The 13,735-nt window shown below is 46.7% G+C and overlaps 1 protein-coding gene across 2 annotated transcripts in view; it reads left to right on the top strand.

Annotated features, from left to right (window-relative positions):
- ppp2r5d (protein phosphatase 2, regulatory subunit B', delta) overlaps window positions 1-13,735 on the top strand; it is a 92,615-nt gene that overhangs the window by 64,084 nt on the left and 14,796 nt on the right. For both annotated transcript variants that reach the window (XM_084321782.1, XM_084321781.1), the window contains exons 8-12: window positions 276-335; window positions 439-547; window positions 1,199-1,252; window positions 1,500-1,670; window positions 6,773-6,900. In XM_084321782.1, coding sequence (XP_084177908.1) covers window positions 276-335; window positions 439-547; window positions 1,199-1,252; window positions 1,500-1,670; window positions 6,773-6,900 — 522 coding nt within the window. The remainder of the gene's footprint in view (window positions 1-275; window positions 336-438; window positions 548-1,198; window positions 1,253-1,499; window positions 1,671-6,772; window positions 6,901-13,735) is intronic.

The following is a 13,735-nucleotide window of genomic DNA, read 5'->3' as shown; positions in this document are numbered from 1 at the left end:
ACCACAGAGGGTTTATCCGTGCTACAAGGAGGTCGTCTGTTGTACAGTATAGCCTGTGTTCAGAAAGCTTTTTCAGAGTTTAAAATGTCTTATCTTGGATTTATGACCGGGGACCAATTTCTCATACAATCTTTCTAAATACCAGACCCTGATCTGTGCTCCTGCTGTGAAAAGCTTTTTGGAATATTGACCGTAAATGGTTTTGCAGCTACATAACAGTTTTTTTTTTCATTCCTTCAATACATCAGCATTGCCCCCTTGGTCTTGTGTTGCAGGTTTATTTATGAAACGGAGCACCACAACGGCATCGCGGAGCTCTTAGAGATCCTGGGCAGGTAAGAGTGACCTCCTCGCGCCCCCCTCCAGACATGTTCACCAGTAACCTTCGACCTCGGCCACCTCCTCTAACCAACACGCTGGCCTCCCTCTCGCCTCCAGCATAATCAACGGCTTCGCGTTGCCACTGAAAGAGGAGCACAAAATGTTCCTGATCCGCGTCTTGCTGCCGCTCCACAAAGTGAAGTCGCTCAGCGTCTACCACCCGCAGGTGAGACGCCTCCCGCTACCGAGAGCCCCCCGAAGCGCCTTTCACACACAAACAAACAAAACAGCGACCCAGAGGGTCGGACGCCTCCTTTCACGCCTTATTGATTTTCCGTCCTTACCGCCGGACACATTATTGAAGCCGCTCTAACCCGTCTTTGTGTGGATGACTGTAAATCATCCTTCGTCACCCTCCCACGGGCTTGGCTGGTCACTACATGGGTCTGGGACTAGGGGGCTGGTCACTACATGGGTCTGGGACTAGGGGGCTTGTCACTACATGGGTCTGGGACTAGGGGGCTGGTCACTACATGGGTCTGGGACTAGGGCTGGTCACTACATGGGTTTAGGACTAGGGGGCTGGTCACTACATGGGTTTAGGACTAGGGGGCTGGTCACTACATGGGTTTAGGACTAGGGGGCTGGTCACTACATGGGTTTAGGACTAAGGGGCTAGCAGGGTAAACTGCTTTGGCAGATACAGCCCCTCTGGGTAACTCAGGTTCAGCAGTCCAGGGAAGGTGTGAAAGCAGCTTAAGAGAGTTAGGAGTCCATTTATGCCAAGTATTGTCTCTGGATAAAGATCTGGGCTGAACTGAAAAGCCTCTCTGTCTCTCATCCCCGCTGCTCTCCTCTCTCTCTCCCGCCTCCACAGCTGGCCTACTGTGTGGTGCAGTTCCTGGAAAAGGACAGCAGTCTAACCGAGCCGGTGAGTTTGTCACCCTGGCCTTTCAGTGGCAGCATTGCAATCTGTTTTCATCTTGAAAATCAAAGATCACAAAAATAAATGTTCATCTCTATTTAAAAGTTTTTTCTTTCTTTCTTTCTTTCTTTCTTTCTTTCTTTCTTTCTTTCTTTCTTTCTTTCTTTCTTTCTTTCTTTCTTTCTTTCTTTCTTTCTTTCTTTCTTTCTTTCTTTCCTTCCTTCCTCTCTCCCTCTTCCTTCTCTCGCTCCAGGTGATTATAGGTCTGCTGAAGTTCTGGCCCAAGACCCACAGCCCCAAGGAGGTGATGTTCCTCAATGAGCTGGAGGAGATCCTGGATGTCATCGAGCCCTCAGAGTTTGTGAAGGTCCAGGAGCCTCTGTTCAGACAGCTAGCTAAATGTGTGTCCAGTCCACATTTCCAGGTACAACCGCCTCACAGATATAAATACGCATTAAGCGTTCAGACTTGAGAGAGTTCACAGTAAACCTGTTCAGGTGAGGACTGGTGTTGCTCAGATAAGGACCATATAGTCATCAGCAAGGAAGGTACTGGAGACATGGATCATCTTTAGGGAAAAAATAAATCACTAACGTTTCAACAGATGATCTGTGTGCCCCAGTACCTTCCTTTTTGATGCATTAATCGTTGTTGTTATGACAGGACAGCTAGGAAACATGATTGGTCATAGGTCTGTTGAAGTTGGCAATGCTGTTTGGGCTCCATGTCTAGTATCACTGTCATCCTGTCTAGTATCACTGTCATCCTGTCTAGTATCACTTGTTAGTCTACTATAAATAAACACAACGTTTATCTTCTGTTTACTTGGTTTATTCAATCAATTTGTATAACATCATTACAGAGCCATTAACGAACAGTAGAACTCCAGCTCGTGGTCGACACAGACTAACTGCGCATGCGTTTCACAGCCTCAAGAGGGCAACCTAGACTACCGTATTGCCAGTAGTAGATGCAAAGAGATTACATGTTAACATCACTGTCATCCTGTCTAGTATCACTGTCATCCTGTCTAGTATCACTGTCATCCTAGTGTCTAGTATCACTGTCATCCTGCCTAGTATCACTGTCTTGCTGTCTAGTATCACTGTCATCCTGTCTAGTATCACTGTCATCCTGCCTAGTATCACTGTCATCCTGTCTAGTATCACTAGTATCACTAGAGCTGTTTACCGCCCAGCAATTCCATCCATCTTTCTGGCGAATGCCCGTTCGTTGGAGGGTAGGATGGATGATCTGAGAGCGAGGGTCCGGTTCCAACGGGAGATGAGAGACATCAACATTATATGTCTCACAGAGACATGGCTCACGTCGACGACCCCAGACAAAAGCGTCTCTCCCTCGGATGCCTTCACAGTCTTACGTGCAGATCGCAACGCTGGCTCAGGAAAGACCATCGGCGGCGGAGTCTGCCTCATCACGAACAATTCCTGGGTTAATCCCGAGGGGGTGCAGGTCCTCTCAAACTCGTGTTCGCCGGACTTGGAACATCTTTCTATCCTATGTCGTCCGTTTCACCTCCCGAGGGAGTTCACAGCAGTCGTCATGACTGCCGTGTATATTCCCCCACACGCGAATACGGGCAAAGCGCTGGGCGAATTACACGATCATCTCAACAGACACCAGATCAAACACCCAGACGCAGCGATGGTAGTGGCCGGCGATTTCAACCAGGCCAACCTGAAGAAAGTGATGCCGTCCTTTTTCCAACACATCGCTTGCTCCACCAGAGGGAAGAACACACTCGACCACTGCTATTCCCCGTTCAAAGCGGGTTACAAGGCAGTAGCCGCTCCGCCATTAACGGGGTCCACAAGCTCGAGCGATCATGACTCCATCTTGCTATTTCCGGCATATCAACAGAGATCACGTGACGCCGTCGTGTCACGTGAGACTAAGAAGTGGACCGACGAATCAGAGGCCACGCTCAAGGACGTGCTTGCAGACACGGATTGGGATATGTTCATAGGAAGTGCCAGTGACGTCAGTGAACTAGCAGACATAGTGGTGTGCTACATAACAACAATAGCTGATGGTATTGTCCTCAGGAAAACGGTGCAGATTTTCCCAAACCAGAAACCGTGGGTGGATAGCACTATTAGAGCAGCTCTGAACTCTCGTACCACCGCCTACAACCTGGGTAGAGAGTCAGGAAACATGGAGGAGTATAAGGCTTCAGTCTATACTCTACGCAAAGCAGTCAAACTTGCTAAGAGGACATATGCTGACAAACTGGAGACACAAATGGCACAAAACGACACAAGAGGATTATGGCAGGGACTGAAGTCAATAACTGACTATAAAGTCAGCGCCCCGTCAATGGGGAGCGACGACGCCTCCCTCGCGGACAAGCTCAACACCTTCTACGCTCGGTTTGGTGTAGACAGTGGCGCTGCTGGCTCTCCGGCTAGTGACGTCACTGGCGCGCCGGCTGTTGTGGAGGGGGGGGGGCAACCGCGAGGGGGGGGGGACGCTCTCTCGTTGTCGGAACACAGTGTGAGAAGAGCATTTATGCAGGTGAACACCAGGAAGGCTGCTGGCCCAGATGGCATAACAGGACGTATACTCAAGACCTGTGCCAACCAGCTGGCCCCTGTGTTCACCGCCATATTTAATCAATCACTGGCGGAGTCAGTGGTCCCTGCCTGCTTCAAGAGGTCTACCATCATCCCTGTGCCGAAGAAACCCTCCCCAGCATGTCCAAATGACTACAGACCGGTGGCACTCACCTCTGTGGTCATGAAATGTTTCGAGAGGCTGGTCAAGGACCACATTTGTGCCTCCCTCCCCAGTGATATGGACCCTATGCAATTTGCATACAGGACAAACAGGTCCACCGACGACGCGGTCTCCCAGGTACTGCACAGCACCCTCTCGCACCTTGACCGTCAGAAGGGGGGCTATGTGAGACTGTTGTTCATTGACTACAGCTCAGCGTTCAACACCATAGTCCCCACCAGACTGGTGGACAAGCTGATCGAGCTAGGTCTGAGCTCCGCCCTGAGCGCCTGGGTACTGGACTTTCTGAGCGAAAGACCCCAGGCGGTCAGGGTGGGGGGTCAGACCTCCAACACCATCACCCTGAGCATCGGGTCCCCCCAGGGCTGTGTTCTGAGCCCCCTGCTGTACTCACTCTACACACACGACTGTGTGGCCAAGTTCAGCTCCAACTCCATAGTGAAGTTCGCAGATGACACGGTGGTGGTGGGGCTGATCTCGGACAACGACGAGAAGGCCTACCGGGAGGAGGTGGAGGTACTGGAACGCTGGTGCCAGGACAACAGCCTGCTCCTGAACATTGGCAAAACCAAGGAACTGATCGTGGATTATAGGAGAGGACAGCAGGAGACACACACAACACTGATGATAAACGGGGCTACCGTGGACAGGGTGAGCAGCTTCAAGTACCTGGGGGTCCACATCTCAGAGGACCTGACATGGTCAACACACATAGGCACAGTAGTAAAGAAGGCGAAACAGCGTCTCTACCACCTGAGACAGTTAAGGAAGTTCAGAGTATCGGGGAAGATACTCCAGTCCTTCTACTCAGGAGCTGTAGAGAGCATCCTGACAGGAAACATCACTGCCTGGTATGGAAACAGCACGGCACAGGACAAGAAGGCCCTACAGAAAGTGGTGCGCTCAGCCGAGCGTACCACGGGTATTGCACTACCCCCCCTGCAGGTTCTATACAACAAGAGGTGCAAATCCAGAGCCTGCAGGATAATGAAAGACCCTCACCACCCCAATAACAGCCTGTTTCAGCTGCTGAGGTCAGGCAGACGCCTGCAAATCCCAGCTACTAGGACAGAGCGGCTTAGGCTCAGCTTGTTCCCCCAGGCCATCAGAGCCATGAACAATGTACATTGAGTGCTCAGAACATTGAACTGTCCACACACAAGCACACATGAACACACACATGACACGCACACTGTGCACGCTCACACACGAGCAGCCACTTAACACTTTAACATGAGCGGGCACACACTCATGTCGCACACACGCACACTTATGGCCAAAGGAAAGGACACTTTAAATTAGAATAACAGGAACAGTGTATTGCACTACCAAAGCTAACTAGCATGTCACACATGCGCTGTAAATAACTATGTACAGATACCGAGATGTCACTCCATGTTACCTGCTATCTGTTACTGCACAATGTTGTTTCTTCTTTTGATTCTATTATATGTACCACTGTATTGCACATCGTTGCGGGCAAGACCACCCGCATTTCATTGTATACCTGTATGCCGTGACAATTAAAACTCTTGACTTGACTTGACTTGACTGTCATCCTGTCTAGTATCACTGTCATCCTGTCTAGTATCACTGTCATCCACTGTCATCCTGTCTAGTATCACTGTCATCCTGTCTAGTATCACTGTCTTGCTGTCTAGTATCACTGTCATCCTGTCTAGTATCACTGTCATCCTGCCTAGTATCACTGTCATCCTGTCTAGTATCACTGTCATCCTGTCTAGTATCACTGTCATCCTGTCTAGTATCACTGTCATCCTGTCTAGTATCACTGTCATCCACTGTCATCCTGTCTAGTATCACTGTCATCCTGTCTAGTATCACTGTCATCCTGTCTAGTATCACTGTCATCCTGTCTAGTATCACTGTCTTGCTGTCTAGTATCACTGTCATCCTGTCTAGTATCACTGTCATCCTGTCTAGTATCACTGTCATCCTGTCTAGTATCACTGTCATCCTGTCTAGTATCACTGTCATCCTGCCTAGTATCACTGTCATCCTGTCTAGTATCACTGTCATCCTGCCTAGTATCACTGTCATCCTGTCTAGTATCACTGTCATCCTGCCTAGTATCACCGTCATCCTGTCTAGTATCACTGTCATCCTGCCTAGTATCACTGTCTAGTATCACTGTCATCCTGTCTAGTATCACTGTCATCCTGTCTAGTATCACTGTCTTGCTGTCTAGTATCACTGTCATCCTGCCTAGTATCACCGCCATCCTGTCTAGTATCACTGTCATCCTGCCTAGTATCACTGTCTAGTATCACTGTCATCCTGTCTAGTATCACTGTCATCCTGTCTAGTATCACTGTCTTGCTGTCTAGTATCACTGTCATTAGGGTTGGGCATCGTTTGGATTTGAACGATTCCGGTTCCGATTCCGATTCTCCATTTCGATTCCTGTTCTAAACGTTCTCGATTCCGATTCTTTGAGGTGCAGGTCAAAACAGGTCACAGCTTATTTCGCTTATTTATTTTTTTTTATCTTAAATTGTTCTCATACTATTCACATTGTCAGTCGACTTGATACAGTTTAATTTGGTTGCTGTACTGTAACTAGGGTATTAATTAACAAAGTAAAAAAAAATTACTTTTTAAGAATCTAAATTAAGAATAGAAATGCAAATATGTTACTTCCGGTTCCAGAACCGGAAGTTAGGAACCGGTTCCTATTAGAACTGGTTCTCTGTGCCCAACCCTAACTGTCATGCTGCCTACTGTAGTATCACCGTCTTGTCTCCTCAGGTGGCAGAGAGAGCGCTGTACTACTGGAACAACGAGTACATCATGAGTCTAATCAGTGACAACGCAGCCAAGATCCTGCCCATCATGTTCCCAGCGCTCTACAAGAACTCCAAGAGCCACTGGAACAAGTAGGACTAATACCCTGCATGCACACGCGCACATACAGACACATTACAACTAACACTCACCCTGCATGCACACGCACACACAGACACATTACAACTAACACTCTCCCTACATGCACACGCACACACAGACACATTACAACTAACACTCTCCCTACATGCACACGCAAACACACAGACCAGGCTCATTATCTAACACTCACCCTGCATGCACACGCACACACAGACACATTACAACTAACACTCTCCCTACATGCACACGGCACGCACACACAGACAAGTCAATATGAAGGGTTTCTCTACCAGAACAAGCTGCTGCTGCTGGCAGAGTTAACCTCTTGTACACAGCTAACAGAAAAACAAGTGCTGTCAGACGATTCCAAAAGAGTTAGGATAATAATGAATTAATCTAAATGAATCTCATATATCGATATTTGTGGTGACAAGCATTTAAGAATATTTTGCAATATGCAATAATGGCCATAATAATAAAAAAAATGTGACCTAATGCATTTCATTGAGGAAATAAAAACCATGGGGGGGGGGAATGACAGTAACAAGTAAATGAGCTTCATCATTCTATAGAACCTGAGGTCAAAAGCATAACAACATGCCTTACAGCTGGAGACACTGACAGATGAATTGCTTAAAGCAACAGAGGTCGGCACCCCAGCAACAGGCACACTTACAGGGTTTCATTAAACAGTTTCATCAATAAATGGTCAAGCAATAGAGAAGTCGACACTCCAACAAGAAGCGCACTTACTAGGGGTGGAACGGTACGCATTCGAACCGTACACCGTTCGGTAAGACCTCCACGGTTCGGGCCATGTGTGTATATTGTTCGGTTATTGGGATGCGTTAGCCTCGAGCTAGGCTAACGTTACGTTAGCCATGAGCTAACTAACTTTAGCCGCGAGCTAACTAAAGTTAGCCGCAAGTTAACCGTGGAAACGCTCACAGCGAAGTGACTCCACGACACCAGAGTGGGGAAGGGGGGTATATTGACGAGGCTTGACAAGAGTTTCAAAGATAACTGTTTGTGTTCAATAACGAGCCATGAGACTAGAGCGTGTGTGTCAACTGTGCCGTGCGTCTGTATTGCCAACCCATAACATGACATTTACATCCTGGTCCCTGCTGGGACGAATCAACTCCACACACCACTGTGGGGGGGTTTATATAACATTACCCATTCCCTTGATAACAGTTACAACATTCCTTCGTGCAAATCATTATTTTTTATTTTTTATTATCTTTTTCCCCCTCCTTTTTCCGTTTTTCTCCCATCCCAATGTTAGCCGTTATGCAAATTCCCAATCCCCTTCCTGGTCGTTGCGCACTCTACCCCCTACCGTCGGTCTGGGAGGGCAGAGACTATCGCATGCTTCCTCCGACACATGTGTAGCCAGCCCACCGCTTCTTTTCACCTGGCAGCGCGGACTCACTGGGAGAGTGTAACGTGTGGAAGGTCACACTACCTCCCCCAGATCCTTCCCTCGCTGTGCAGGTGCCCCGACCGAACTGTAGCAGTCGCTGTTTACAATGACCAGGACCCACCCCACCGGCTTTCCCACCCGCTGACACTGCCAATTTTGCCAGTATGGACGGCCGACCAGGTACCGCAGCTGGATTCGATCCCGCTGTCTCTACGGTGGTAGACAGACGCTTAGTCCGCTGCGCTACCCGGCCGCCCCAGTGCAAATCATTATTAATACAACTTACACGTAACCCCATAAACATCCTTATTTAAAACCCTAATCATATTTTCAGTGACTTTTACTTTTTGATAAGAAAGTCTAGTGCTGGTTGAGCATATGCATACTTTATGTTGATGGCCTTTGTCTATAATGTGGCCACAAAAATGGAAAGGTTTAATTATTTTGTTTGTTTGCACTAAGTTAATACTACAAATGTTGCCTATATTTTTCAGTCAGTTCGGCCTTTGTGTGCCAAACATTATTTAAGGCAAACCGCTGTAAACTTAATTTTTTCAAATAAATGAGAAGCATGTTAAAATCTTTGGAGTATTACATTTTTTTTTTATAAAAAACAACGTATCGAACCGAAAACCGTGACCACAAAACCGTGATACGAACCGAACCGTAGATTTTGTGAACCGTTCCACCCCTAGCACTTACATGTTTGTAATTGATCAAGATGAATAGGTCACCCAACAGCAGGCACAACCAGACACATGGGGACAAGGTTTCTGTAGGTCTTTCAGAACTCATCCTAATACACATTAGCAGACTCTGGTTCTGGTTCTTCTTGACGAGACTGGTTGCTCATAGGCTGGTAAAGCTATGCCTCCTAAAGTGTGCAAACAGAAGTACCGGCTACATGCTTTCCGGTTTCGACGAAACAATTATAGAAACATGTGAAGTGCACAATATTTCCTCGTTTAAGCCACTGCAATGGCTTTGCCTGAAGAATTTACTACATGACCGGGACGTTCTAGCTTGTTTGCCGACAGGATTCGGGAAAAGTTTGGTCCGTTCGGAGGCAGCTTCCAGGGGAAGTACATACACCGGAAATTCTACCCCATACACACTTTCGGCCGTAGTGCTTTACCAGTCTTTATCTCACGGAGGAGATAAAACTGGGAATGAGGTTAGGTTGCTCATAACGTTAGCATCAAGGGCTATAGGTCGGATTATGCCGGCAGTGACAATTCTTCAGAAAAGGTTGCGCAATTCAGAAATGGGTCGAAATTGAGATATTGGCCATTTTGAGTGCTTTGAAATGTTCTCTATTTCCTTATTTGCAAAACTTAATGACTTGTAAATGTGTTAATTATTGTTAGATTGTCCAACATTATTTATTCCGATGCAATAGAAAGGACTACAGTTGTGTCGCAGGGGAGATACGTGACCGAACTCGCACCAATTACGTCAAATAAAACGACGCTACGTGACCAAGTATCCGTTCGCGAGGAAAGATCTAGTCCCGACTTTAAAATGATCATTGCGCAAAACGGGCAGGATTGTAAATGGAGAACTTTTTATTCCTAAATCTACACCAATAGATCTTAGCCCTGAGTGAAAATTGTGTAGTCCGCCGAGGTGGGAATGAGAATAGTTTTCTAGCCACTTTTCAGCCTTCACCATACGGCCTATTTATGTTCTGGCAACTGAGTGCTTTGGGTAATGATGGAGGTCAACTCTGTTGCCAGCCATGCTTTTTTCTAAGCTAGAAAATCCAGGGGCTTTAAAAGGTCTTAAGTGTTGTTCTGAAAATCTCTGTTTCAACCTCTCCTTTTTACCCCTGTGGTCTGACATGCCTGGAGGGAGGAGGGCAGGGAACAAAATTTACTTTTTGGCTTACCAGCCAAGGTGGCTTTTGGCTTACCAGCCAAAAATTATAAATTGCTTTTTAGTATATCGCCATGCCTACGCTAACCTTTTTCCCAGGGAGCACATGTGCTCCTAAATAAAAAAGAATTAGGAGCACACAAAGAAATGTAGGAGCACACAAAGAAATTTAGGAGCACAGTGAACATTTTTCATATAACAGTTTATTAACAAACTATTTATTGCATGCATATTATACTGTGCGTGTGCTACTAAGGGACAAACATCTGTGCAAATAGCACATACCACCAAAATCACACATTGGCCCATGCCTACTAGACACAAAGGATTTCGGTTGTCAAGCTGCTTTTGTATTTTGTAGTGTTGTCACAATACCAACATTTTGACTTTGATACAGATAGGAAAGGTAATTGAATATATTATTAGATGACAGAATATGGAAAATACTTTATACAATTATTTAATTCATTATAAGTTAAACGCTATTGAATAATAGTTAATTAATACAATTATTCTGTTACAGCTACTGAGCTATATACTATAGCTACTGTCCATCAATATCTCCCTTTTGAATTAAATAGGTTCAGGAGAGAGAGCAACACACACACACACACACACACACACACACACACACACACACACACACACACACACACACACACACACACACACACACACACACACACACACACACACACACACACACACACACACACACACACACACACACACACACACACACACACAGAGAGAGACACAGAGAGCCCCCCCTTCCCTCACTAGTATGTGAGCGTTCCCAGTCATGGCTTACAGTGGTTAGCAGTGAAACCATCACAGTCAGGAGAGCTGAAACCATCAGTCAGGACAGCTGAAACCATCACAGTCAGGACAGCTGAAACCATCACAGTCAGGACAGCTGAAACCATCACAGTCAGGACAGCTGAAACCACCACAGTCAGGACAGATGAAACCATCACAGTCAGGACAGCTGAAACCATCACAGTCAGGACAGCTGAAACCACCACAGTCAGGACAGCTGAAACCATCACAGTCAGGACAGCTGAAACCATCACAGTCAGGAAAGCTGAAACCACCACAGTCAGGACAGCTGAAACCATCACAGTCGGGACAGCTGAAACCACCACAGTCAGGACAGATGAAACCATCACAGTCAGGACAGCTGAAACCACCACAGTCAGGACAGATGAAACCATCACAGTCGGGACAGCTGAAACCACCACAGTCGGGACAGCTGAAACCACCACAGTCAGGACAGCTGAAACCACCACAGTCAGGACAGCTGAAACCACCACAGTCAGGACAGCTGAAACCACCACGGTCAGGACAGCTGAAACCATCACAGTCAGGACAGCTGAAACCACCACAGTCAGGACAGATGAAACCACCACAGTCAGGACAGATGAAACCATCACAGTCAGGACAGCTGAAACCACCACAGTCAGGACAGATGAAACCATCACAGTCAGGACAGCTGAAACCACCACAGTCGGGACAGCTGAAACCACCACAGTCGGGACAGCTGAAACCACCACAGTCAGGACAGCTGAAACCACCACAGTCAGGACAGCTGAAACCACCACAGTCAGGACAGCTGAAACCACCACGGTCAGGACGCGTCTATGCTTTTACCAACCGGTTCGTGTTTCCGGGTTCCCGTTTTGCGCTCTGATTGGCCACTGACCTACGCTAGTACGCCCCCCTCGCTATGAGCGTAGAGAGAGAAATAATGCGTGGACACTTTGAAATGGGTACGCCCTACTGCCTCCAGGAACAGCTGTTTCCGCGTGACTATGTGCGCTAAAGTTCAAGTTTAAAGTGCTTAGAAATGCCGGTAAATGCCGGTTCATTCATGCTTTGAGGCACGCTTCCTGACAGGATTTTATAATATTGTATTTTATAATATTGTAGCTTGACAATTTTAAGAAACTACGCTCTCAGCTGAGAGTCAAGAAACGACGCTCTCAGCAGTCACTATGCTCTCAGCTGAGAGTCAAGAAACGACGCTCTCAGCAGTCATCTTATGCAGCATCACTTTTCACATCAAAACAAAAGTAGAACTGTAATGTGGAGTGGACTAACATATTTACAATTAGCAGCTCTCAGCTGAGAGTCAAGAAACGACGCTCTCAGCAGTCACTACGCTCTGTTGCCGTGTCATGTTGAGGACCAACACAGGATGATTAAAATGAATTCATTCATGAAATTGGCATTCATAGTCCCATGAATACAGACTTACAGAGGTGCTTCACACTACTGACCGACGCAGCTGAGCCGAGTGTCGTTTCTTAAAATTGTATATTATAAAATCCTGTCAATACAATATTATAAAATCCTGTCAGGAAGCGTGCCTCAAAGCATGAATGAACCGGCATTTCTAAGCACTTTAAACTTACCAGAACTTTAGCGCACATAAAGTCACGCGGAAACGGCTGTTCCTGGAGGCAGTACTGTGATACGCATTTCAGTGTCCTGCTACGCTCATAGCGAGGGGGGCGTACTAGCGTAGGTCAGTGGCCAATCAGATCGCAAAACGGGAACCCGGAAACACGAACCGGTTGGTAAAAGCATAGACGCGGTCAGGACAGCTGAAACCACCACAGTCAGGACAGATGAAACCTGACCAATTTTCTATATAAGTGAAACTATATCTGAAAGCATTTTTTTAATAATTTCTTTTAACTACCTTCTTACAGTCTTTTACTATTATGTACCTTCCTACTATGCTACTATACTTATACTACTATGCAGTCATAGTGTAACACTCAAGCTTGTTACTATTTGATGAACAATGTTACTTACCCTTAGCTTCCAGAGTTGTACCCTTTCTGCTGACTTGTTGTAGACAATTTGTAAGTTGCTTTGGATAAAAGCGTTCAGCTAAATGACTAAATGTAAATATTTAATATGGTGCAAAAAAAAATTATCCGTTTCAACACAACAGTATCTTCTTCAGAGTGAAGAGTGTTAATGATTGGGCGGCTACGTGGTGCAGTGGGCAAGGCGCTCACCACAAATACTGGAGACGCTGGGTTCGCCTGATCGGGCGTTGTGGACAGCGACTCCTACAGGTCGGTTGGTGCGCCTGCGCAGTAGAATCAGGAAGCGATGGGGGTGGCGCCCCTCCAAAGCGCAGACCCCTGACGCTGAAAGATCGCGCAGCGCAGGTGAAAAGATGCGACTGCTGTTACCTCGAGTATCGGAGGGGACTCGTGATATGTATGACTTAGTCCACATTGCAGCCGGCTTGTGGGAGGCAAGAAACAGCGTTCGAGACAGGGGAGGGTTGAATTGGATGATACGAAATTGGGATGGGAGAAAAATAGAAAATGGGAGAAAAAGTGGATAAAAAAAAGTGTTAATGATTATTTTTTTTGCACTCTTATTAAATCTGTTTCTAAAGATGGGCTGTGTCTCCAGTACCTTCCGTCTTGATGACAGGGGGGCACATTGTCTCATGGTTTCTCATTCTGCCCCTCACTCGCTGGATTCGATTGGTACTCGAA

The sequence above is a fragment of the Notolepis coatsorum genome (genome assembly GCF_963971535.1).
Source record: "Notolepis coatsorum genome assembly, chromosome: 9".
Lineage (NCBI taxonomy): Eukaryota > Metazoa > Chordata > Actinopteri > Aulopiformes > Paralepididae > Notolepis > Notolepis coatsorum.
Note: the sequence above shows the minus strand (reverse complement) of the source record. Positions and strands in the feature narration are given on the sequence as shown.